We start from the raw sequence: 24,971 nt of genomic DNA, 5'->3' as shown, positions 1-24,971 counted from the left end.
AGCTGTGGTGGGGACTGTGGTTCATCCTACCAACCCCTACTTCTAAACGTACCCTCAGGAAGAGGGGCCCAGGGGACCTCAGAGGGGCTGCTCCCGGGCTGTGTATGGAGAAGTGAATGTTTATGGAGCAAGGGGTGGGATGTGGCAGCCTTGGAGGGCACCTGTAGGTGCAGCTTTTGTTGGTTGGTTGGTTAGAGCCGTTTTCAGTTCACAGTATACTGAGCAGAAGGTATAGAGGTTTCCCGTGTCCCCTCCCACCCCTGCGTATGCAGAGCCTTCCCCATTATCCACATCCTGCACCAGAGTGGGACATTTTTTATGACCAATGAGCTGATTTTTATGACTGATTCTACATCATTACACCCAGTGTCCATAGTCTACATTAGGGTTCCCTCTTGGTGGTGCACATTCTGTGGGTTTCGATAAATGATACCATTACAGTATCATAGAGAGCAGTTTCACTGCCCTAAAGATCCTCTATGCCCCTCCTATTCGTCCTCCCCTCCCCCATCACCCCTGGAAACCCCTGATCTTTTCACCATCTCCATAGTTTTGCCTCTTCCAAAACGTCATATGGTGGAGTCATACAGTGTGCCGCCTTGTCAGACTGCCTTCTCTCACTTAGTAATATGCATTTAGGGTACCTCCTTGTTTTCTCATGATTTGACAGCTCCTGTCTTTTTATTGCTGAATAATATTCCATCGTCTGGATATATCTGTTTAGTTATTCATTCACTTACTGAAGGGCATCTTGGGTGCCTCCAAGTCTTGGCAATCATGAACAGAGCTGCTGTAAACGTCCCCAGGCAGGTTTCTGTGTGGACATCACCCTAGCTTTTGAGCCAAAGCCACCCTCTTCTGGGGAAGTACTCAATTAATGACTGGGCATGAAAAAGTTACTGGGGAATGGGCATTTCTGCCCAATGCCAAACTTCCCTGATGGGCACTGTTGGCCCCAGAGTGTATGCGTGCTCAGTCGTGTCCGACTCCTGTGACCCCGCGGACTGTAGCCTGCCAGGCTCCTCTGTCCACGGGATTCTCCAGGCAAGAATGCTGGAGTGAGTTGCCATTTCATCCTCCAGGGGATCATCCCAACCCAGGGATCGAACCATTGTCTCCTGCACTGGCAGGTGGATTCTTTTACTGTTGAGCCACTGGGGAAGCCCATTGGGTCCAGAATACCCTGTTAAGATGGCCAAGGCTTTGTCAGATCTGCATGGAGGTCTGAGGTTCAACCTGCCCAATTCTTCTTTCTCCTCTGTATCTTTCACAGGACTTAATCTCCTATCAACCACTTGCATATCTAATGCTATCTTAGTGTCTGCTTCCTGAAGGACCCAACTAAGAGACTCTACCTCTAAAATCAATCCATGATCCATCCAGTTTTCAACATTATCATGACCTCCAAACCACTCAGCCCTCTCACCTGGACGGTTGCATGGCCCCTACCTGGTCTCCGTGTTTCCTCTCCTGTCCCTTAATGACCCAGCCCCCACACAACTGCCATTGATCTTTTACAAACACGAACCACATGGTGCTACTTCCTTGCTTAAAGCCGACCAATAGAGCTTAACAACAAACCCATTCCCTCCCCTCGGCCTGTAAAGGCCCACATGACCTTGCCCCGCCTTCCCCTCCAGCTTCCTTTCTCCCCAAGTGTTCACTCTGCTCCAGCCCCACTGGCCTTCTTTCTGTTCCTGGAATCTATCAAACTCATTTCTGCCCCAGGGCCTTTGCACTAGCTGTTCCCTCTGCCTGGAACACTCAGTCCTTCCCCAAGTTTCTCCATGGCTGGTTTCTCAGGCCATTCAAGTCTCAGCTAAATGCAGGCCTTTTCTGACAACCTTCTAAGCAATGCCCATCTCCCAACACCCCTCCCACACTCCCCACACACCTCCTGTAACTTTCTGTCATGTTACTTTAAAAATTTCCTTATAGTTCTCAGTAGTATTGCTCATTTAATTATTCATTTATTTACTGCTTGCCTCCCCACTAGAATATAAAACTGTAATTTTGTCCTGTTTCCAGCTCTCCCTGGTGCCTGGCACTATGCCTGGCCCAAGTTCAGTTCAGTTCAGTCTCTCAATAGCATTCAACTCTTTGTGACCCCATGGACTACAGCACACCAGGCTTCCCTGTTCATCACCAACTCCCAGAGATTGCTCAAATTCATGTCCATTGAGTCAGTGATGCCATCCAACCATCTTATCCTCTGTCATCCCCTTCTCCTCCTATCTTCAATCTTTCCCAGCACCAAGGTCTTTTCAAATGAGTCAGTTCTTTGTATCAGGTGACCGAAGTACTGGAATTTCGACTTCAGCATCAGTCCTTCCAATAAAGATTCAGGACTGATTTCCTTTAACATTGACTTGTTGGATCTCCTTGCAGACCAAGGGACTCTCAAGAGTCTTCTCCAACACCACAGTTCAAAAGCATAAGGGTGGTGTCATTTCTCCTGGAAATCTCAATTCCAGCTTGAGCTTCATCCAGCCTGGCATTTCGCATGATGTACTCTGCATATAAGTTAAAAAAACAAGGTGACAATATACAGCCTTGACATACTCCTGCCCCAATATGGAACCAGTCCTTTGTTCCATGTCCAGTTCTAACTGTTGCTTCTTGACCTGAATACAGATTTCTCAGGAGGCAAGTAAGGTGGCCTGGTATTTCCATCTTTTGAAGAATTTTCCAGTTTGTTGTGATCCACACAGTCAAAGGCTTTGAAGTAGTCAATAAAGCAGAAGTAGATGTTTTCCTGGAACTCTCTTGTTTTTCCAATGATCCAACAGATCTTGGCAATTTGATTTCTGTTCCTCTGCCTTTTCTAAATCCAGCTTGAATATCTGGAAGTTCTCAGTTCATGAACTGTTGGAGCCTCACTTGGAGAATTTTGAGCATTACTTTGCTAGTATGTGGGATGAGTGCAATTGTGCGATAGTTTGAACATTCTTTGGCATTGCCTTTCTTTGGGACTGGAATGAAAACTGACCTTTTCCAGTCCTGTGGCCACTGCTGAGTTTTCCAAATTTGCTGGCATATTGAGTGCAGCACTTTAACGGCATCCAAAGTCAGTCTCAAAACATATGTTTTGAATGAATGACTATATTTGTTCATTTAGGGCAGAATTCCCTTTCCCTAAGGATGGAATGAAAGTGAAGGAATTAAAAAAGAAAAAAGGAAGTGAAGGAATAAAGAACCTCAGAGATGTGAGCTTCAGAAGGAAAATGTGAGGACGGTGGCATCTTATGAAAGTTCCCCTGAGAATCCTATTCTGGCCATCTCGAGGAATTCTGTGTTGGGATCAGGAGGGCCTCTCCCCAGAGCTCCAGAGAGATGGGTTTCAAGTCCTCTCTGTCCTAACTTCTCCCCTCTGCCTCCAGCAGCAGCCAGTGCCATCTGTTGGGGGAACTAGTACTGCAAACATTCACCAAGAGGCTGCCCTGGGTGCGGCCTCCTGCTGGATGCTGAGGATAGAGATGAATCAAGGAAGAAGGAGGGGTGGCATTCCAGGCAGGGGACAGCATGAGCAAAGAGAGAGATGGGAGAAGTCTGGTGTGTGGGGGAAGTTAGGCACAATTTAATGCTGCTCCAAGCAGTGAAGATGGGAAATGAGGCTGGGAGGGTGAGCCCTGCCAAGTCTTGTAAACCAAGAAAAGCTAATATAATAAGGCCCAACATTTATTAAGGCTCTCCATGTACTACTACTATTCTCCCATTTTACAGATTGTAGAACTAAGGCACAGAGAGGGTGGTGTCAGGCGCTGTCAAAGACCTGGTACTTTACCCTCTTTGCAAACTAGGTCACACAACTGGTAACAGGTAAAGGCAGGTTTGAACCAGGGCTTCTGGCTTCAGAATCCCTGCCCTTAACCACTAGGTGCTAGTGCCTTAAGGAATTTGGACTTTCTTCCATAAAGGGATGGGGATGCATGCATACTCAGCCACTTCAGTTGTGTCCCACTCTTCACGACCCCATAGACTATAGCCTTCCAGGCTCCCCTGTCCCTGGAATTCTCCAGGTAAAAATACTGGAGAGGGTTGCCATTTCCTTCCTTCTCCAGGGGATCTTCTCGACCCAGGGATCTAGCCTGCACCTCCTGCATTGCAGGCAGATTCTTTTACCACTGAGCCACCAAGGAAGCCCCAGAGGGATGGCAACGGGGAGTCACTAATAGGTTTGTAAGCAGGAGAGTGACATGTTCATATCATAGGTTTGAAAAGTCATTCTAGGGGATAAACAGATCACTTTGAGCAAAATTCAACTCCAGCCTCTGGACCCATGTGTCCAACTATTCCATCGCTCACGGAGCAGCTCACATAAAAGGGGCACCATTTGGTGCCCAAGCCACAGAGGCCTGCTGCTCTGGGAAGTAGGCCCCTCTCTTGGCCTTCTCTGCCCTTCCAAGATAGAATGTGAGTGCTTCTGTCTTCACAGAACACACGTAGATGTACCTGGAGTCCCAACGCCTCACGTACCTGCAGGACTTCAGGCCCTCTACAGCCTGTCTGCCTTCACCTTCAGAGAGCCTGGCCCACCTCTCTGTCGGGAGGATGCTTCCTCCAAGCTGTGCTGCTTGGCAGGTTTCCAGGTCACTGCTCCAATGAGTATTAACTCACATCCATGCACATACAGCTCTGGGGGTTCATCGTGTACGGAGCTGGCATTTGATTTGCTCCTACTTTACAAGTCAGGTAACCCTCGACTCCCAGAGATCAGGTAAGCAGGGCAGGCATGATCCTGAGGCTGGGGTTGGGGTGGAGTGTGTGGAACATGTGCCCAGGGACCCCTGGGCAGGATCTCAGCAGCCACACAGGGCCTCCCAGGGCTGTTGATCCTGAGAAATGTTCTGGTCTCTCCTTACCACTTTGCTGAGAACACACTGCATCCCTGGTGGTCCAGAACCCTACCGTGGGCCTTCCCTTCAAGTCAAGAATGCAGGCTTGGCAGGGAGACAGGCCTGGGTGCGGCCTTGGCTCAGGACTGAACTGGGTGTGGCCTTGGCCAGTCCTCCCATGAACCACAGCCCCTCTCCTCTATCCCAGCCTTCTGAACACTCTCCAAGTTCTGGAAACACACGGCCAAGAAATACCTCATGGAAAATTGGAGATGGAGCTGGATTCAAGGATAGTAGAATTTTTAAAAACATTTTTCATTGCGAGTTAATTTGCAACAAAATGTGTATATACATTTTCAACAGGAGACAGTAAGTTTCCTGCATCACCTTGGCACTACAGCCCGCTTCCATGCCTGCTTGTTTGTTTCAGTGCCCAGTCCACCTGCCCACTGGGCTTCTGCCATGCTAATGTAGATGGCAGTGGGAGAGGGGTCTTCTCAGCGACCCTTGATGTTCTGTGCTCCTGAAGATTCAGAGGGGGGATCTTCTGCTACTTTCTGAGATCACAGGGGAAAAATTTTTTTCTTTTTTTTTTTTGTATGGGGCGAAGGGGAGTCACCTCTGCTCTTTCAAGGGGTTGGGGTGGGAATGGACGGTTGGGTGGCCACAGTATAACTAGAGGTTGGGTCAAAATCTTCGGTCCCCTCCCCGCTAACACTGGCCTCTTTCCTAGCTGTCCTAGGCCCACCCCAGCTCTATTACATAGTCTGGGTCCACTCAGATGCACCTGAGCTCAAATGCTGCTCCAGCGCATACTAGCAGCGTGACCTTGGACAGCGACCTGACCCCTGTGGGTCTCATTTGTACTGGGAACGTGTCCACGGTGAGGCTTAATTGTGATCAAGCCCCTGGCTCTCTCAGCACAGAGCCCGGCGTGGAGAAAAGCTCCCCGCAAGCTAGCAGACGGGCTGGTGGGCTCGGGGAGGGGGCCAGAGAGCCGTGGTGGGGGTGGGGCGGGGGTCGCCCAGGAGTCCCGCCGCCCGGCCACGAGGTCGCCGCCCTCTGCGAGGCGACGGCGGCGGGCTGAGGCTACCGGCGCCGCCCCCGCCCCTCGCCGCATCCCGGGCGGCGCCCCAGCTCGGCGCCCGGCACGGAACGGGTGCGGGGCTGGGCCAGGGCCGGCCCGGGGGAGCCTGCGGGGCGGGGCCGCCGCGCCCCGCTCCCCCTCCCCGCAGCCCGCCGCCTTCTCCTCCTCGCGCCGCCGGGGCTCAGAACGGCGGCAGCAGCGGCCGCGGCCACAGCTCCGGCTCCGGCTCCGGCTCCTCCTGCGCCCGGGCCCCGCTCGGCCCTGCGCGCCCGGGCCCCGCGCCCCGACCCCGCCGCCGCGCCTGCCGGGGGCCCTCGGGCACCCCCGCCGCCCGCCTCACGCTGAAGTTCCTGGCCGTGCTGCTGGCCGCGGGCATGCTGGCGTTCCTCGGTGCCGTCATCTGCATCATCGCCAGCGTGCCCCTGGCGGCCAGCCCCGCGCGGGCGCTGCCCGGCGGCGCCGACAACGCCTCGGCCGCCGCCGCGTCCCCGGGCCCGCAGCGCAGCCTGAGCGCGCTGCACGGCGCGGGCGGCTCAGCCGGGCCCCCCGCGCTGCCCGGGGCGCCGGCGGCCAGCGCGCACCCGCTGCCGCCCGTACCCCTCTTCAGCCGCTTCCTGTGCACGCCGCTGGCGGCCGCCTGCCCGTCGGGGGCCGAGCCAGGGGACGCGGCGCCGGGCGAGCGCGAGGAGCTGCTGCTGCTGCAGAGCACGGCGGAGCAGCTGCGCCAGACGGCGCTGCAGCAGGAGGCGCGCATCCGCGCGGACCAGGACACCATCCGCGAGCTCACCGGCAAGCTGGGCCGCTGCGAGAGCGGCCTGCCGCGCGGTCTCCAGGAAGCCGGGCCCCGCCGCGACACCATGGCCGACGGGCCCTGGGACTCGCCCGCGCTCATCCTCGAGCTAGAGGGTGCGGTGCGCGCCCTCCGGGACCGCATCGACCGCATCGAGGTGAGCGCCGCGCCGCGCGCCATCGGGGACCCGGCCCCCGGCGCCGGGTGGGAGGGGCTCGCGGGAGTCGAGGGCATCCCTGGGTCCCGCGGCCACCGCCGGCTCAGGGACCCTGGGGGTGGGGGGCCGCCCTCGAGTCTCTGAGTCTTGGGTTTCCGTCTGTGCAAAGGGGATGGTTGGACCTTCCTCCCAGGGGAGAAGGGAGGAGTCAGGGAGGGAACACAGACCGGAAACTCACACTGACTGCGGCTCAGGGAGCACGCGGGAAAAGCTCGCTGCTGATCCTTTTTCCTCCAGGCGCTTCTGTAAGCCTCAGTTTCTGAGTCTGTAAAATGGGTATAACGGTGCCCACTTGTAGTGTGGATTGATTAAAATGTAGATACGTGAAAATGCTCGGTACGTACCAGGACCTCTTTAAATGTCCGTTTCATTTCCTTCTTTCAGACATCCCCAAAGCAGCACCAGCCACACACTCAGTCCACTGTGGTCAGGAGATAGGAGGGCTGTCTGAGGGACTCGAGGTCGTCCTCTCCTGCAGAATCGCAGGGAACAGTGTCTCATAAACCAAACCCGGATGCTCCTCACCTTCTGCGCCCCTAAGGCCCCCAGCTGGGCTCGGACCATGGACAGGGACAGCAGAAGCTCAGATGGCTCTAGCCCTGCCAAGATGCCTGGAAGCCGGCCGCTCTGGGCTGGGGGCTGAATGGAGAGTAGGTCCCATCTGGGTTTCTCCCCCTCTAGTCACCTTTTTCAGATGCTCCCGCCTCAGGCTTGGAGTCAGACATGAGGGGCCCAAAAGGGGCAGTCCACACTTGGCTGTCCTGTGACCCTGGACCAGCCATTTCTCCTTTGAAGCTGCCCGACCTCTGCCTCCCTCTGAAAACCTATTTGGAGCCACCTGGAGGGGGAGCTGGACAAATTAGTCAGGACAGATATTCAGAGACCCTAACCACTCCCAGCATCCATGACTTCCAGACTGCAGGGAAGGGGGTTCACAGCAGAATAGGATCCATGGAAGGAGGGGGCAGAATGAGGCCCAAGCACCGGCTGCCCCCTTTATCACCTCCCCCTAAACCGAGTGCAGCTGGTGAAGGGGGGACAGTGGCTGGAAGAAAGGACAGGCAGGGACTCTTCCCTCTCCGTGGCTCTCTCAGTTAAATCCTCGGCGGAGCAGCACAGGAGATGCTGGTGTGAAAGCCTGGCCTTACCCATGGCCCAGTGGCCCTCCAGAAAGTCTGTGTGGTGTCTGCACCCACCCCGCAGGGTGTCAGAGCACAGGCAGGCAGCTATCACAGCCAGCCCCAAACCTGGAGTTCAGAGACCTCCTCACGGAGAAGACCTCCTCTAACAGACCTCTCACAGAGGTTTCAAGTTGAGTGACTGCTGTTTTTATCATTAAGTTCTAATATTACTAATTTTTTCCAATAGCCACAATTTAAAATGAGAACAAATCCTCCATTTAGGAAATAGAGTTTATTAATGTTAAAAAAAAAAAAAATCTGGTCTTCGGTCAATTTCCTCTTGCCTGCCCTCGCCCCTGCCCCCACGCCCAGATGGCTCCCATGGTTCCTCCCACGTCTGGGGCTGGCAGGGCTGGGCCTGCCCTGGACCTGTTCCCCCAGCATCTGTGCATTTGGCAGGGTGGGCTCCCCTCCAGTTGGCCCGCTGAAGTTGGGGGGATCCTAGTGGCTGGGGTTCAGCACCAGGTCAGCCTCCTGGATGGAAGAAGTCCTGCTTCCCTGTATGCACGCCTCCTTTCTGAGTGCAGGGGACATGGAGGGGCTGCCTGCCCACCAGGACTGCCTTCTGAGCCTGCAGCAGCCAGAGCCAGTCTCTTTGGGGTGTTTGACAGTGGCTGGGCCTTGGAGCCCAATGGACTTGAGATCCGACTACTGGTCTCAGCTCATGCACCTTTCAGCCACTGACTAGCTTCCCTCTTCCTTTCTCATCCAGAAACCTCGAAAGGATGCCCTTCAGGGTCTACTTTATCATCACTAGTCTCTCTCCCACATTGATTCTCCGGAAATACTCATGGTGTTGAGTTGGTAAATTGAGCAGGAACATTTCAGTCCTTTCTTGCTGGTCCCCTCTCTGACATCTGACCCCATAGATCATTTCCTTCTACAAATCTCCATGCCCTGGCCTTCTAGGTGCCTCTCACCTGCCCCTCCTCCCTCCCTGCTTCTCTATCCCCTCTTGGGTCCTCCTCCTTTAACATGTGCACCCCTCCTGGCCCTCCTCTTGCTGTTTCCCTGGCAGAACTCAACCACACTCTGAAGCTTCCAACACCATTCCACCGTAATGCCCCCAAACCAACTTCATCCCCAGCCCAGGTTTCTCTCCAAGCTTCAGATCAATAGATCCAATTGCTTCTTGAGCACCTCCCCCTGGGCATCCCACCAGCCCCCTACCTTTATCATGTCCCAACCTGAACTCAGGTCCTCTGCCAACCTGCTTTTCAGTTGTACCCTGAGAAGCCATGCTTGGCTCCTTTCTCTCCCTCCTCCTCCCTGTCAGCCTCATTTCTCTGTGGATGCTGCAGCAGCCCCCTTGCTGGTCTTCCACCTGATCAGGCACACCCCTCCATCCATCCTCCTCCAGGCCACCCCAGGGATCTTCCTTAAGCCCACCATTGGGCTCTCCTGTGATAGCAGACTCCAGCCTGCTCCCAGGCTGCCATTTCATTTCCAACGTTTTTCCCAGTTCCTCCTTCTTCTGCCCAGATTACCCCCAGTTTATCTATACTCATCATTTAAGCCTGCTCTGAGGACACCTCCTCCCAGAGGTCCTGCTTGGTTACACTCTGTCTTTTTCCTGTCCCCACCCCTGCACATCTCAGGACACCCCTGCTCCTCCCCACCTCTCTGCATCACCCCCTTCCCCACCTCACTGGACTGACTGCTGAAAGGGAGGAAAGGTCTTTCTGACCCACCCTCTCCCTGCAGATCTCAAGTTGGAGTCACGTTTGAGGGCTTAGGAGAAATCATTTGCTTGTGTTTTTATCTTTGTTGTTGTTAATTGGAAAAATGTCAAAAGATTTGAGCGAGGGGGATTGCATTTAGTTCCACCATTTTATTCGTTTTTGAAGCCCTCCCCCTTTTGGTCCTTTATCAGAATGTGGACATTGTTCCCGAGTTGCTGGGGTTGCTGGTAATTACCATTTTAACGATGGCTTTAAGATCCTGGATCCATCTCAGCCTCCTCCATCCATCAGTCCTTCGGCTGTGTCCTGTTGCTGGAGATGTAGGTTGTTTCTAATTATTTTTTCCTCTGGATGCTCATTGCAGGATCGATTTCATGCAGATAGTTGTTTTTTGTTTTTTTTCTTTTTAAGTCAATTGAGTTATTTCTTTAGGCTGAATTCCCAGGAGCGGTGTTACTGGGTCAGATGATATTGACTTTTATGGCTGTGGCCAAAAACCGCTTTCCAGAAGGACCATTTATGCGGCAACCAGCCATGTATGTATGTTGCGGTGTCATGTTTTTGCACTACTTTATGTGTAAAGCGGAATTTCTCAATTGATTTAAGTAGCGATTCTTTGACATAAGCCACATTCTTAATCCTATGTGGCAAGCTAGTGGCCTCTTCTCATCTTGGGGTGGAAGTGATGAAAAGGACCACCCTGATGATAATCACAGAGGTTCCTGGACTGTTGTAACAATTAGAGCTCACATTCACTGAGAGCTCACCATGTGTCAGGGTGCTGTGCATTATCTCATTTAATCCTGATAAAATTTCCATGAGGCAGGTACGATTCTATCCCCCTTTAACAAATGAAGAAACCAAGGTTCAGAGAGGTTACGAAACTGGCACGAGGGGACACAGCCTTGGAGCCTGGATTTGCCTCTCTCAGTGTCTGGCTCCAGAGTCCTTGTTCTTCATCATTAACTCTAGGTCCATCTGAGGGATCAGGCCTCAACTTCCTTCAAGAGAGTGAGGAAGACAGGTGAGGGAAGTGCCTCTTGTGTAGTAGCCTGGACCATTTCTGAATCAGAGCGTCTAGAGCAGGAGTGATGAGGACCAGTCCTCAAAGGTTTGCCCTGCTGGCTGGCAAGATAATCCAGAGGCCGAAAGCAATAAATAACAAGTAACATGTATTAGGCACTTAGTGCGTATTAGCTTATTCAGTCTTCAGCCCTATGAAGCAGCCTGTACATATTCCCATCTTACAGATAAAGAAATGGAGGCTCACAGACTCTGGAGTAACAAGAGCCAGCTAAATCACCACCTGCCCTCCCTACCCCCACCTTCTGTTTCCCCTCCATAAAATGATACAGTGGGTAGATGCTCCCTAACCACCTTGCAGCTCTAATATTCTCTGAAATGGGAAAACGGTATGGCATAACATTGGGTTCTTCTTGCTTGTGACTTTAATCACTTTCTCTCTCTGGGCCTCAGTTTTCTCATCTGTAAAATGGATAGAAGGAGGGGCTGGGTGTGGTTCAGGCCCTTTGGGCTCCAGACTCTGAATTCTTAGGCAGATGTTTCCTGATTAGGAATTGTCATCTGTGCCCTGGAGGCCTCCCCTCCCTGGCAGGACTCCCCCTGGGAAAGGAGACCCCTCCTGCCTGTTCCAAGCCTGGCAGGAGCCACTTGGGCAGAAGACAGGGAGAAGCTTACATGTGACCCTTTCTTTTTAAGGTGTATCTTACATTCAAGATGTTTAAGAACTCACATATCATACTTTAAAAAGACACAAATCTTTTTTAATGTATTTATTTTTAATTGGAGGATAATTGCTTTTCCATATTCTGTTGGTCTCTGCCATACATCAGCGTGAATCAGCCATAAGTATACATACGTCCCTTCCCTCTTGAACTTCCCTCCCACCTTGCACTGCACCCCAGCCCTCCTGGTTGTCACAGAGCACCAGTTTGAGCTCCCTGAATCATACAGCAAATCCCCACTGGCTATCCATTTCACACATGGCAGTGTACATATCTCCATGCCACTCTCAGTTCATCCCGCCCTCTCCTTCCCCGACAGTGCCCACAAGTCAGTTCTCTATGTCTGTGAAGAAGACGCAGATCTTAAATGCACAGCTGCGTGAAAATATATGCATGGGCACACCCATGGAAGCACCACCCAAATAAGAATCAGGACATTTCCAGCACCCTAGAAGGCTCCTTTGTGACCCCAAAGTCCAGGCTTCCCCAGAGACACCGCGATCCCAGTTTCCATCGCTGTAGATGAGTTTTCTCTGTGTTTGAACTTCCATCAGATCGACTCAGGCAAGCTGCAGCCCTTCATGTCTGGTGTCCTCGTTGCACGTTGACCTTCAGTCATGGTGTGTGTGTGTTAGTGGTTTACTTTTCACTGCTGTGTAGTGTTTCCGTGCGTGGAAACACCTCACCCATTCCCTGATGGAAGGACGTTTGGGTTGTTTCTGGCTTGGGATCATTACAAATCAAGCTGCCGTGAATGTCCTTGTGATATCCCTGGTTGGCTAAAAGTCCTCATTTCTCCTGGATGTATCCCCAGGAGTGGGATGCTTGGGTTCCAGGAGAGGCATATATTTAGCGCTAGGAGGCTCTGCCAAACGCTTTTCCAAAGTGGCATCTAAGTGTTTGCACGCCCACCTGGTGTGAAACTTGTCAACCTTGCTGTGGTCATTTTAAAGACACTCCCCCTTCTGGTGGGTGTGTAGTGGACTCATCGTGGTTTCAGTTTGTATTTCTCTGGTGACTCATGATGCTGAGCACCTTTTCTTCTGCTTATTGGCCATTTTCTGAAGTCCTTGCCTGTGGGAGGTGGACCAAGGTCAGGGGCTGGTGCACCCCACCCCCTGAGTGACAAGGCCAGTCAGACACTTGATCCCCACAGAACTTGAGACAGGGATTGAGGCAGCCAACCTGAAGTGGAAGCTCTTAGGTGCCCCCGCCCACCCCACATTTGACTCTAGGGGAAGCTGAGGCTCAGAGAGGCGGAGTGACTTGCCCAAGGCCACACAGCATGTTGAATGCTGAGCCAAGATGACAACCAGGATTTTCTATGAAAATAGGCTGAGGGTGGGGTCCTCATCTCTGCTGCCGATTTTGGCCCAGGGCCCAGAAGGTGTGTGGGCAGGCAGGACCAGGAAGGGATTTTGTGGCAGCTTGATGAAGAGTATGTGAAGGGAGACGAAAGGGCCTGGGGTTGGTGTGTCTAGTCGCTTGCTCTGAGGCCGCAGAGCCCAGGAGGGTGTATGGACAGACCCTTATGGAGCCGCTCCCCCTTCTCCCGACCTCCCCTGCTGTGTGCTGACTGCCGTGACTTGGCACCCTCGGTGTACAGACGCCCGTTTATCTGTTTTCCATTCCAACTGCAAAGTGGCAGTGGGGACCAGGTCAAAGGTCGGTCTGGCCTCTGCCACCTGCTCTCCTGCCCCTCCCCTGCCGGGGTGAGAGGGAGACAGAGAAGCCTGCCAGGCGGGCTCCTGGGGAGGAAGTGGGAGCAGGACGCCCGCTTTGAAAGACCTCCCCTCGACTCACCCCACCCTCTCTGCCAGCCTGTTCTGAGAGCCTTACAATTTAGTCCCACAAGAACCAGGGGACTGTTACTCTCCCCATTTCACAGATGAGGAAACCAAGGCTCATAGAGGTTAAGAACCTTGGCCAGGTCACGCAGCTGGGATTTCAGTCCTAAGCAGTCTGGCTCCCTGGCCCACATCCCACTCAGTTACTACTCACTATGCTCTTCTTAGTGGCTCAGATGGTAAAGAATCTGCCTGCAATGTGGGAGACTCCGGTTCGATCCCTGGGTTGGGAAGATCCCTTGGAGAAGGAAGTGGCAATCCACTTTAGTATTCTTGCCTGGAAAATTCCATGGACAGAGGAGCCCGGCCAGCCTCGGTCCATGTGATCGCATAGAGTCGGACATGACTGAACGACTAATGCTTTTTTCACTTTCACGCTCTCCTGCCTCTCAATAATAGGAAGTAGTAATAATGGTTATGACTCTCTATCAGCCATTTTTATATACCAGGCTTTACATATTTTGTCATTTTTGCCATTACATATATCCTAAGAGGTAGATATTATTATTCCCATTTTGCAGTTGAGGAGACTGAGGCTCCGAGGAGTTGAAGAGCTTGCCCAGGGCCACATGTCTAGTAAGTGGGGAGCCTGGGAGTGACTCAAGCCTTGTCTGGCCTGAGAGTCATGCTGGTGCCTGTCATCATGTTGCCACAGCGCATGGTGACGAATGAATGGATGGATGAACAGAGTGAGGCCTTGCAGTCCCTCCAGAGACAGCCTCGTTCCCTCTCCCTCTGGAGCATCTTGGCTGAGGCGTCAGGGAAGCTGCCATCTGCTGAGGGCGAGGAGGCACTGGCCAGAGGAGGTGGAATGGGGGCGGGAAGAGTGTTCTTGGCAGAAGGAACAGCATGTGCGGAGGCCCAGGGGTGAGAGGGAGTTAGGGACAGCTGGGCCTTTCAGTGGGAATGAAGGGTAGCCTCTAGGGGTGTGTAGTAAGGGCTAAGAGTAGAGGGGCAGGGTATCGATGGTGGGAGAGGAGGGCTACTGAAGGGTGTAAGCAGCGTGCTTGGATTTGCATTGAGCTGCCTGCCTCTCTGGCTGCTGTGTGGAGAAAGGCCAGAGTAGGAGCCTGGAGACAGTGGCCTGGACTGGGCTTGTGGGGGAGGCCAAAGGGAGCCGAGTGAGGCTGTGGTGAAGATTTTACCCTCAAGACTCTGCTTTTGGATCTTTCCCCCCATTTTTTAAAAGAAAATTATTGGGGAGTTCTCTGGCAGCCCAGTGGTTGAGAATCGCCTTCCAAGGCAGGGGGTGTGGGTTCAATCCCTGGTCGGGGAATTAAGGTACAACCACACCATACCCAGCACAGCCAAAACAACTTTTTAAAACAAGACAGACACTGAAGTGTAGAGACTACCATCCAAGTCCCCACTGACGCTCGAGACCCAGACAGTTGCCACCAGCTGACGCCCCTGAGGGCCTCCCCTGTCCCAGCCCCAAGAGAGGGTCACTGCTGTCCTGAATTTGTGTTTATCACTCCATGCATTTATTTATGCTTTTATAAACACATGAGCTGGCTTTGTATCTTTGTACCTTTGTATGAATGATATCCAACTGTTCTTCTGTAGCTTGCTTTTTTTCTCAATATAATGATTAAACAAAAACCTCTATGGTTGAAGGTGGAGGAGGATGGGCTCCTTGAAGAGATGTTTAAGGAGTGTTAGTAATAATCATAATAATAGCTGACACATAGCCCATCGTTTGCCAACTCTAAGGGCATTATATCTGTTAAAATTTCTCACTGCAGTGCTATGAGCTATTATTTTTGTTCCCTTTTTGCTGATGAGGAAACTGAGGCAGGGAGGCTTTCCATAACAAGGTCAGTGGGCTGCTGGAGCCTGGGTGTGAGCTGGGGCAGACTCACACAGGACTTAGGGAATGAGCCCATATGGGAGATAGGTGGCCTGACCCACACCACAGCCACCAAGCCTGCTCTCTGCCCTCCTACCCCTGGAGCTGGGCCCTGTGCTGTCTGCACAGATGAGAACTGTGCAGAGGGTAGAACCTTGACCATGAAAACCAGCACCTTCCCTCTGCCCCTCATAGGAAAGGAGCAGACCCCACCTGGGGACAAGGTGGCAGGGTCTTCCCCACACCCTCCCAGCACCAGACCTCCCCCACTTAGGCAGGTCCCTCCATCCAAGCCCCTCTGCAAAGCTGCCCCACACCAGGGTCTGACACCACCTGCCAGATTGTCCCAGCCTTCTCAAGGCCACTGAAACCTCTTCTGCTGGCCCTCGAGGCAGGCAGGACAGCCGGCACTGTACCCATTTGGCAGACTGACAAACTGAGACCCAGACTGTCGGGGCAGGACCAAAGAAGGAGAAGAGGTTCTGGAGTCAGAAGGGACTGAACTGAGGTCCTGGTTCTGCGACTTGGCAGTATGTGACCTCAGGTAGATGACTTTACCTCTCTGAGCCTCTGCTCTCTCATCTGAAAAGCAGCCCTCCTTAATTCCCCAAATAGTTGAGAGGGCTTGTGGAATGTTTGCACGGTGCTTCCAGAGTGCAGGACTTGGCACGCGGCACGCGGGAGTGAGGACAGCTGCCTCCGTTAGCATCTTGTTACTGAGTGCTAATGAGCCCAGCACGTTAGCTGAGTTGGACCGGAACCCTGGGCTCTGGCTCCAGGCCCCACGTACTTCCACCAAACCCCACCCCGGACTCCCAGCACGAAAAGTGTGGGTTCTGAGCCCCCACCAGGACCCGCGTGGGGTGATGGCGTCGTCTCCCCACCATCTTGGGCTGGGGGCCCACTTGGCATCAGGCCCGGAGCCCACGCGTCACAGCCTCTGCCTGCAACAGATGGGTAAGTGGGGGGAGTCATGTTCTTCTGATGCAGACATCGGGGTGGGGAGGGGGCCACACAGGATCCAGTGAGCCCACCTCCTCCCTGGCCTTCCTGCCGGCGGCAGAGCTGGCGGCTCTGACAAAAGAACAGCTTGTGTGCCCACCTCCCTCGGCCTGTGCCATGTCTCCTCGCAACGGCGTCTGTGTAAATACCACTTGACGTCCTGTTCCTTCCTGGCAGGTCTTTCTCCCTCTGAAGGAGGAGGACTCTTTGCAGGAGAGAGAGAAGGCTTTGGCTCCAGAGGGGTCAGCTTTGCTCAGCCCTTCCAAAGGACTTCTTCCTCGGTTTCCCCATCTGTGAAATGGGGACACTAAGAGTGCCAACCAAAATGAGTGGCTGTGAGGATTCATGAATAAATACCTGGAAAGTGCCCAGGGGGGACCTCCTTCAGAGGTGTGTCCCTCATGCCCAGGTAGGCCCAGTGGATGGAGGGACAGTGAGGCTAGAAGGGGGCCCATTCCAGGAGACCTGGCCCCGGCCCTTCCAGTGCTGATGTAGACGGCACTTCATGAGCTAATTGCCTCAGCCTAAGGTTTCCCAGAAGTCCCACTGCCTCAGATGTAGTGGGTGGCTGGCCCTGTCACTCCATGAGCTGTCTGTGGTCAAGGAAAGATTCTGGGGGTAGCAAGCTCCCCGTCAGCTGATGTATTCAAGCCTCACAGTTTGCACTGTTTCTTCTTTGGCCACACCGCACAGCATGCAAGCTCTTCATTCCCTGACCAGGGATCGAACCCAGGGCCCCTGAAGTGGAAGCATGGGGTCTTAATCCACTGGACTGCATGCATTCTGCTTTTACACCCCACAAGGATCTGTTACTCCCACTGTTTCATCCTTACATCTGTCTTGCGGATGGGCAGAGTGGGGCCGGTTGTTCCTATTTTACAGAAGGGGAAACTGAGGCTTTGTGTTTAGTCAACACCAGAGTCAGGATTCGTGGGCACCTGGGGAGTGCCAAGGAGCCCTCCAGATAGTGGACAGTGAAGAGTTGTGTAGTAAAGCGGGGCCGTGTGTACTGAGCAGTTCATCCATCCGTGTCCCGCCCCCCTCACCTGGGCTCCCCACCTGGTGGGCCAAGCAGGCGTCTGCATAGGTGGATGGCTGTGCCCTCCCAGCTGGGACACTGTGGGGGATACAGGTGGCCACACTGGGTCAAGCTGGAGCTCCTACTGTGCACCATCTTTTAATCCTGACCACAGGCCTGCAAGTCCAACATTCCAAGTCCCCGCTTTCTTTATAGAGGAGGAAAAAAGACCCCAGAGAGATTAACCCACCTGCCCCCCCACCCTCGGGGTGGAGTGGCGGAACCAAGTGCGTGATCCCGTCACTGTCTGTGGTGGCAGCTCCCTTCTCTCTGGTGCTGAGTGTGGCAGTGACGCTTTGTCTGCACTGCCCTCCCCACCCCAGCACTTTGAAGCAGGGGACACTTTTATCCTCTCATCACAGGGGTAGGAAAAAAAAAAGAGCTCAGCGAGGTTAAGGGCCTTGCCCAGTGTCACACAGCAAATGACTGGCAAGGTCAGGGCTGGGCCAGTGGAGCTGAGCAGGGTCTCTTGTGCTGGCCCCTGAGCTGTGGGGCTGTCCCTGTAGGCACAGGGTGCTCAGGGAATATCTGCTCGGTGAAGGAACCATGAGAATTCAGTGAGCTCAGGTCTGGGACTAAGCCTGTGGTTGGGGCCCAGGGCAGGTGAAGTGGGAACCAGCAGGGCCCTTGGACAGTGAGGAAGCATCAGGCTGTCAGTAGGGAGCATGGAGGAGGGGAGAGCAGACAAAGCTTGTCTCATTTGGCTCCTAGAAGCTCAATGAATTATTCATTTCCTACTCGTCTTCCCATGAGGTGTCTACCAGAGACCGTCCCCTCCCAGCGTCAGGATTTGTGGCCTTGGCTGCCTTCCTCCACCCCAGAAGGGGTTTCCTCCAGCAGGGGAGGGGAAAGGAAAGACCCCCTGGCTTCTGTCCCAATTCTCCTTCCCCCGGCGGTCTTAAGGCAGGCCAAAGGAGGACTCTAAGACACTTTGTCCTCATCCTGGGTGGGATGGGGGTGTCTGAGACCACCCTCGAACACTCTGCTCTAGAGAGTGTTTACTCTCGAGAGCAGAGTAAACAGGCTCTGCTCACAGGCATTTACCACCTAATCATCCCCACATCCCTTCTAAATACTTAGTTGTGCCATTTTGCCTGAGAGAAAGCAAGGGTTCAAAGAGATGGAGGCATTTGCCTCAGGCTCCACGGCAGGTTGGTTCTTGAGCGGGATTTGAGCCCTGGGATGCCTGCCTCTGGAGTCTGTGATCTTAACCACCCATCACACCAGCACTGGAGCCCTATTCCAGAAGCCCCCTGGTTTGTGCCCCTGGGTCTGCCCGGCACCCACACAGAGTCTTAAACCATCTTGGAAAAGTTTGGCATGTGAGTAAGTGGTGATCAGGACAGCCCACGTCTTCAAGGACCCATCAAGGTGCGGCCTTCCAGTGATGAAGGGCTCGGCAGTGGCTTTCAACCCCAACTGCACATCGGACCCTCTGGGGGACTTTTGCAGCTCTCCACTGCTGGCCCCCATAGGCTGAGACGTCCTGAGGACAGGAGCCAGCCTGCTGTCCACTCCCATCACACACCAGCACTGGAGATAGCCTGCTGCTGCACACGCAGTGCACTCTCACTGCCTGAAGCAGGCATTGCCATCCCATTATACGTATGGGGAAGCTGAGGCTCAACAGGGGTCACTCAAGCAGGACTAGTGCACATCTCTGGGACTTTGTCTCTTTCCATCCTCCCTCTGACTGACTTCGAATGTCCCTTTCTCCATCTGTGAGCAGCAGGAGCTTCCAGCCCGAGTGAACTTCTCAGCCGCCCCAGCCCCTGCGCCTGTGGTGCCCACTGCCCTGCACTCCAAGATGGACGAGCTGGAGGGGCAGTTGCTGGCCAAGGTGCTGGCGCTGGAGAAAGAACGTGTAGCCCTTGGTCACAGCAACCAGCAGCAGCGGCAGGAGGTGGAGAAGGAGCTGGACGCCCTGCAGGACCGTGTAGCCGAACTGGAGCACGGTAGGTCCTGGGCCCCACAGAGGGCATGGTGGGCGAGGGCATCCTTGGTCCTTGGATGGTCCTCAGGGTGGCAGATTCACTCAGAAAATGTTTCCCAGAGGTTAAAGCTAGATAGGTTGGTGGGGAAGAGGCTGTGAGACAGAGAGAATGATTGGGGTGTTTTGTTACCATTACCATTTAGCATTTTCTGGCACATTTTCACCCACTGTATTCCGGGAGTGGGCTAAGTACTTGATACGCCAGCTGGTTTAATCTTCACAGACCATACAGGGGTGGCTTTGTTTATTATCCCCTAATAATAAATAAGGCTATAAATAAATAAAATTTATAATATTTATTATAATTATTAAATATTATATTTATAAAAAAGAGTACAAACAAATATTTATAAATAAATAATAAATAAGGAAAATAAGGCTCAGAGAGGTCAAGTGACTTGCCCAAGGTCACACAGCCAGTAATTGGTGGATCTAGACCTTCAATCAGGTCTGACTCAAGTCCCTGCACTTATCACCCCCCGCAAGAGTGCCTTGCCATCAGAATTTTGTCCTTTGTGTAACACCTGGGCCCGGCACCACAAGGGTCATGAAATCATGGCATGTTGGGCACTGTACAGGTGTGAGCGTGAGGAAACCTGGCTCCTCGGTCCATAGCTGTCGCCAGCTTGCTCTGTGACTTTGAAAGTTCACTTCCTCTCCCCAGGCCTCATTTTCCTCATCTGAAAAATAGGAGGTTAGGACTCGTGAACTCTCAGGGAGCTTTCATCTTTTAAACTTGGTGAGGACCGCCCTTGAGGCTTATAGACAAGTTGAGGTTACCAAGGGGGCTAGTAGCCCTCATTCTGGAGTGTGCCCTGCCTACCGCCCGCATCCGTGTCTGCTGATCCCCACCGTGTTCGCCTTGCTCACCCCGCTCAGGGTCCTCAGCCTACAGCCCCCCAGATGCCTTCAAGATCAGCATTCCCATCCGAAACAACTACATGTACGCCCGCGTGCGGAAGGCGCTGCCCGAGCTCTACGCCTTCACCGTCTGCATGTGGCTGCGCTCCAGGTCCGGCAGCACTAGCCAGGGCACCCCCTTCTCCTACTCGGTGCCCGGACAGGCCAACGAGATTGTGCTGCTGGAGGCAGGCCACGACCCCATGGAGCTACTGATCAATGACAAGGTGAGTGGGGGCTGGGCAAGCCGGAGGGATGGGGGTGAGGCAGGGGGACCCTTCCAGGATCATTTGCACTGCACTGGTCCCAGATGGGTGGGGCCCTTCCATTCTCCTGCTCAGCAGAATCAGCACACATGAAATGCCTCCAAGATGGACGAACTCATGCCAGGCTGGGTTCTGGGAATTCAAGATAAGCCAGACCTGGGGCTGATAGGATAAGAGCTCCTGTCCAAGAGAGGCTGTCAGTGGTGGTGTGCCATTTACAGAGGAGCATGTGAGGATCACAGAGATTAAGAGAATTCCCCAGCAACCCGGCTGTGGGAGCAGGACTGGAAGTGCTTCCTACAGCAGGGCACCTCCAGGGCCCCCAGGGCCCTGCTCATTCTCCTGAGCAAAGAGAGAAGCAAATGAGGTCCTAGGACCTCTCTGGGGAGGGAGGTGGGGAGCGAGGGCAGAAGAGCTGGTGGATTCCGTGTCCCCCTGCCCCTGGCAGTCAGCCCCATGCCCCTCCCCTCACGTGGCGAGTAGGCTGGTGCCACAGTCAAGCCCTGGCCTGAATGCTGGATTTGAATCCTAGTTCTGCCACTAACCCACTCTGTGACCTTCGACTAGTCACTTACCCTCCCTGTGCCTCAGTTTCCTCATCTGTAAAGCAGGAATAATAATAACCTCAACTGTACATGGTTGTGGTGAGAATTAAATGGCTTAAATACATGTAAATGGCTTTGAGCAGAACCTGGCATTTAACAAACGTTGATAAATGTGCCCCATTTTTATCATTCCAAGTCCCGTGCTAGTATTTTACCCATATTGTCATCCTTGACCCAACAGCCCCAGGAAGCAGACACCCTATTATCCTCATTTTGCAGATGGAAAAGCTGAGGTTCAGTGAAGGCAAATAACGCACCCTGGCCACAAAGCTGGTGAAGGGGTGATGATGTGACTTGGGGGTCTTGGGCTCCACTGTTCTGCCCTTGGGTCACCAATCTTCCCCATGCCCAGGACTCCCACCACGTCACCACTCTCCCAGGAGTGGACAGGGCAGGACAAGCTGGGGAGACAGGGGAGTGATGTAGCAGGGGCATGGTGATTAAGGGGGAAGCAAGGTGAGCATCTTATCACGCCATTCCCCGCAGATATCTTCCCCAGCCTGACATATTGCTTTGGGTCTTGATGGCATGCTGGCCCTGGGAAATGCAGAGAACATATACTGCACCCACTTGTGACCAGCCCACAGCCACACAGAGCTGCTGGGAGTGGCTGACACCCAGCAAAACCCTGCTCAGCAGGAGGTGCCTTTCATGGTGTCCTGGAGGAGGAGGAAAGAGATAGGCCCAGGGGATAGTGAATTTCCCTTGTGGCCCAGTACACACTTACCCTCTAAGTCCATCAGAGGGTAGCTGGATGACATCTAGATCGTGCCACCCAGTTCCCCTTCATAACCCCCCTGGCTGCCATCCTTGGCTCTGCCCATGGTAGCAGTCAGTTCTAGTATAATAGAAGGAATTCAGCACCCTGGACAGGGCACAAGGCAGCCCAATTTCCTGACATTCTGGTGCCTTTTGAGTACCAGCCTCACAAACTACTCACAGTTCTCATTTTATTCCAGCCTCTAATCCCTTGCCCCTGCTGTGCAAACCGACTTCCACCCCCAACCTTGGTTTGCCTTACAGTGGAATTTCCAGAGCTCATTATACTTCCAGATGTGTTTAGATTTCACATCTTCTGTTCCCACACTCCTCTCTGCCTCTGGGCCTTCATGGCTTCTGTGACTCCCACATGGCCCCTATGTTACTCTGTTTTGTGATATTGTCCCTGAAGTCCTCCCCTCCTGTGCAGACTCAGCTCATTTTAGGACCGGATCCATATCCCCCGGTGTCCAGAACAAGGCCTGGCATCAAGTAGGCCTCAGAGAATATTGTAATAAATTGTGATCTCAGAGAACCTAGGAGATGAAAGAGCCCTTTGGGAGCCCCAAATCCACAAGCAGCAAGTACCTTTCATCTCACAGGCCAACTCCAATCAATCAGCAGTGCCTTCCAAGAGCACTGCGATGAGAAAGATTCCGAGGGTTAGTCTAGGCTCATGATTGATTAGCCATGTCTGCCTTGGGTAGAGTAGGAGGCAGAAGTGGCTGCATATTTGCCACCCTTTGCCCAAGCCCCTGACTTTATGGATGAGGAGACAGAGGCCCAGGGAGGAAAGAGCAACCTCCCCAGGGTCCCACAGGGGGTTGTGGTTGGCAGTGCTCAGCCTCCGAGTACAAGGCTTGTTCCATCATTCCCAGCACTTCTTGAGCCCAGCTGTGTGTCGGGCACTATGTGAGATATTCAGGGAAGGGAGGCTTGTGAGATACAACTCCCACCTTACAGGCCTGTCAGAGAGTGAATAACCTACCTAGACACCACCAAAAACCAACACTGAGTAGTCCCTTGTGACCTGAGTGAAGTGCCTGATGATATTGCTACATTGTGGGGAAAGAGGAAAGAGGGGCTGGAGAGACACTGGGCGGGGAGGACAGGCAGGGTCAGACCTTGGGTCAGCCCCTGGAAGGAGGGACACTGGTCTCCCCGTCCCCATCCCACTGCTCCAGCCTTGGGGCTTGTGGTGCCTCTGACCCGGGGCTGGGGGACCTGTTTCCAGGTGGCCCAGCTGCCCCTGAGCCTGAAGGACAATGGCTGGCACCACATCTGCATCGCCTGGACCACAAGGGATGGCCTGTGGTCTGCCTACCAGGATGGGGAGCTGCGGGGCTCTGGTGAGAACCTGGCCGCCTGGCACCCCATCAAGCCTCATGGGATCCTTATCCTGGGCCAGGAGCAGGTAAGGGTCAGGGTGGGATGCAAATACATATCCCACTCACTCCAGGCGCCTCAGGAGGAGGGGTAGGCGGAGGGTCCCTGGGAGCGCAGAAGTGAGCACTCAGTCTGACCCAGCCATTCTGCAGATGAGCAGACTGAGCGAGACTGGCCCAAGGGACTAGAACCTTGGGGCGGGACCAGAACCTTGGGGTGGGACTAGGACTTGGGGCGGGACCAGAACCTAGAGGGGGCGGGGCTTCAGCCAAGACAGAGTTCTGACTCACTGAGCACCTACCTGCCTATCTTTTCTCTCCCTTACTCCGTGTCTTTCTTGTTTCTTTCTGCTCTTTTGGTCCAGGATACCCTAGGCGGCCGCTTTGATGCCACCCAGGCCTTCGTGGGTGACATTGCCCAGTTTAACCTCTGGGACCACGCCCTGACACCAGCCCAGGTCCTGGGCATTGCCAACTGTACGGGGCCACTGCTGGGCAACATCCTCCCATGGGAGGACAAGCTAGTGGAGGCCTTTGGGGGTGCAACGAAGACTGCCTTTGATGTCTGCAAGGGCAGGGCCAAGGCATGAGGGGCCACCTCGTCCAGGGGCCCCTCCCTTGCCTGCCAATTGGGGAACCTTCCGGGGCAGGAGCGCATCCCCTCCTTAACCTACCCTCACACACTGGTCTCCTTTTTTGCCCCACTTCTGGCCATGCCTCCCATTTCCCCCACCTGTACCCACACCACCAGAACACCCTGCCCTTGATGGCTGTCCCCCTGATCCCACTTGAATGGACACAAGCAGCTCGAGTCAAGAGGTCAAGCCTGGGGTGAGTCCAGGGCCTGGCAGGGGGTACATCACAGCACCCATGGCTCTTGCCCCACTGCTGGCATTAGAGTGGAGCCATCTCTCACCCCATGTCCCCTTACCCATCAACCACAGCTGATCCCACTGATCTCAAACAGCACCCTCCTTGGGACTGTGTACAGGTGAAGGGCCCACAGTCTCAGTGGCAGGGATGGCTATCTGTCCCCTTTCCTCTGTGAGGCAGGCATGGCCCCTTCCTCTTCAGGGCCATCATGGCCTGTGGAGCTGTCCCCCAGCTAATAGGGAATGACAGAGCCACACTGGAGACTCAGATTCACCCCCTTCCATCTTTCCACCAGCTACCAGTCATGGGCAGGGGAATCTTGCTGAAGCTTCTCCCCCCTCCCACCCCCGCCCCCACCTGCACCCTTCCCTCCTCTTTCCTTGTTTCTTTGTGTGCTGAATGGTTGCTTTGAATGTTGGTTCCATGCCTGGCCCAGCCCCACCTCAATTTCCAGGACATTCCCTTCCCAGCTCCAGCCTGGAGAATTGGGGACCAAGATCTCAGGAGGCCCACCTATGGCTGCATCCACTGGCATGGTCACCTTACCCCTTCTCTGACCAGAACAGGCCCTGGACCACTTTAGCCTGGGCTGGGGACAGCGTGGGACAGAGGCATGTGCCCCGCAAGACCCAGGCTCTAGCAGAGCCACAATACTGACCCGCTCTGCATGGCCCTGCAGCCTTTGGGGAAGGAAAGAAGCAGAGAGGGCAGGGAGAAGCATGGAGTGGCATGCAGAGCTCTGGATGGGAAGAAGGAGCCCCTGGTTCCTGGTCTTCTCTGCTGCCAGCCTGCTGTGTAGTCTGCTGACAGTTCCTGCTCTCTCCTGGCTGGCCGTCCTCATTTGTGAGTTTAGGTCATTTCTGAGAGCTCTCCAGAT

At 53.9% G+C, this 24,971-nt stretch overlaps 1 protein-coding gene across 1 annotated transcript; it reads left to right on the top strand.

Annotated features, from left to right (window-relative positions):
* Positions 1-5,616: 5,616 nt before the first annotated feature.
* NPTXR (neuronal pentraxin receptor) lies at positions 5,617-23,811 on the top strand. Its single transcript, XM_068971543.1, has 7 exons — positions 5,617-5,718; positions 5,762-5,994; positions 6,071-6,869; positions 19,043-19,268; positions 20,186-20,433; positions 23,071-23,250; positions 23,587-23,811. Exons 1-7 carry the CDS (start codon positions 5,617-5,619, stop codon positions 23,809-23,811), a joined length of 2,013 nt encoding a protein of 670 aa, XP_068827644.1.
* The last annotated feature ends 1,160 nt before the right edge of the window (positions 23,812-24,971 follow it).

Source organism: Capricornis sumatraensis, chromosome 4 (genome assembly GCF_032405125.1).
Source record: "Capricornis sumatraensis isolate serow.1 chromosome 4, serow.2, whole genome shotgun sequence".
In the NCBI taxonomy this organism is placed as follows: Eukaryota; Metazoa; Chordata; class Mammalia; order Artiodactyla; family Bovidae; genus Capricornis; species Capricornis sumatraensis.
This window is presented reverse-complemented; position numbering and strand designations above follow the sequence as displayed.

Bases quoted from the DNA above. Each gene is read 5' to 3' on its own strand.
- NPTXR (XM_068971543.1), top strand. From the start codon at position 5,617: ATGCACCTGAGCTCAAATGCTGCTCCAGCGCATACTAGCAGCGTGACC. The intron at 6,870-19,042 runs GTGAGCGCCGCG...ATCTGTGAGCAG, and splicing joins ACCGCATCGACCGCATCGAG to CAGGAGCTTCCAGCCCGAGT. The intron at 19,269-20,185 runs GTAGGTCCTGGG...CACCCCGCTCAG, and splicing joins TGTAGCCGAACTGGAGCACG to GGTCCTCAGCCTACAGCCCC.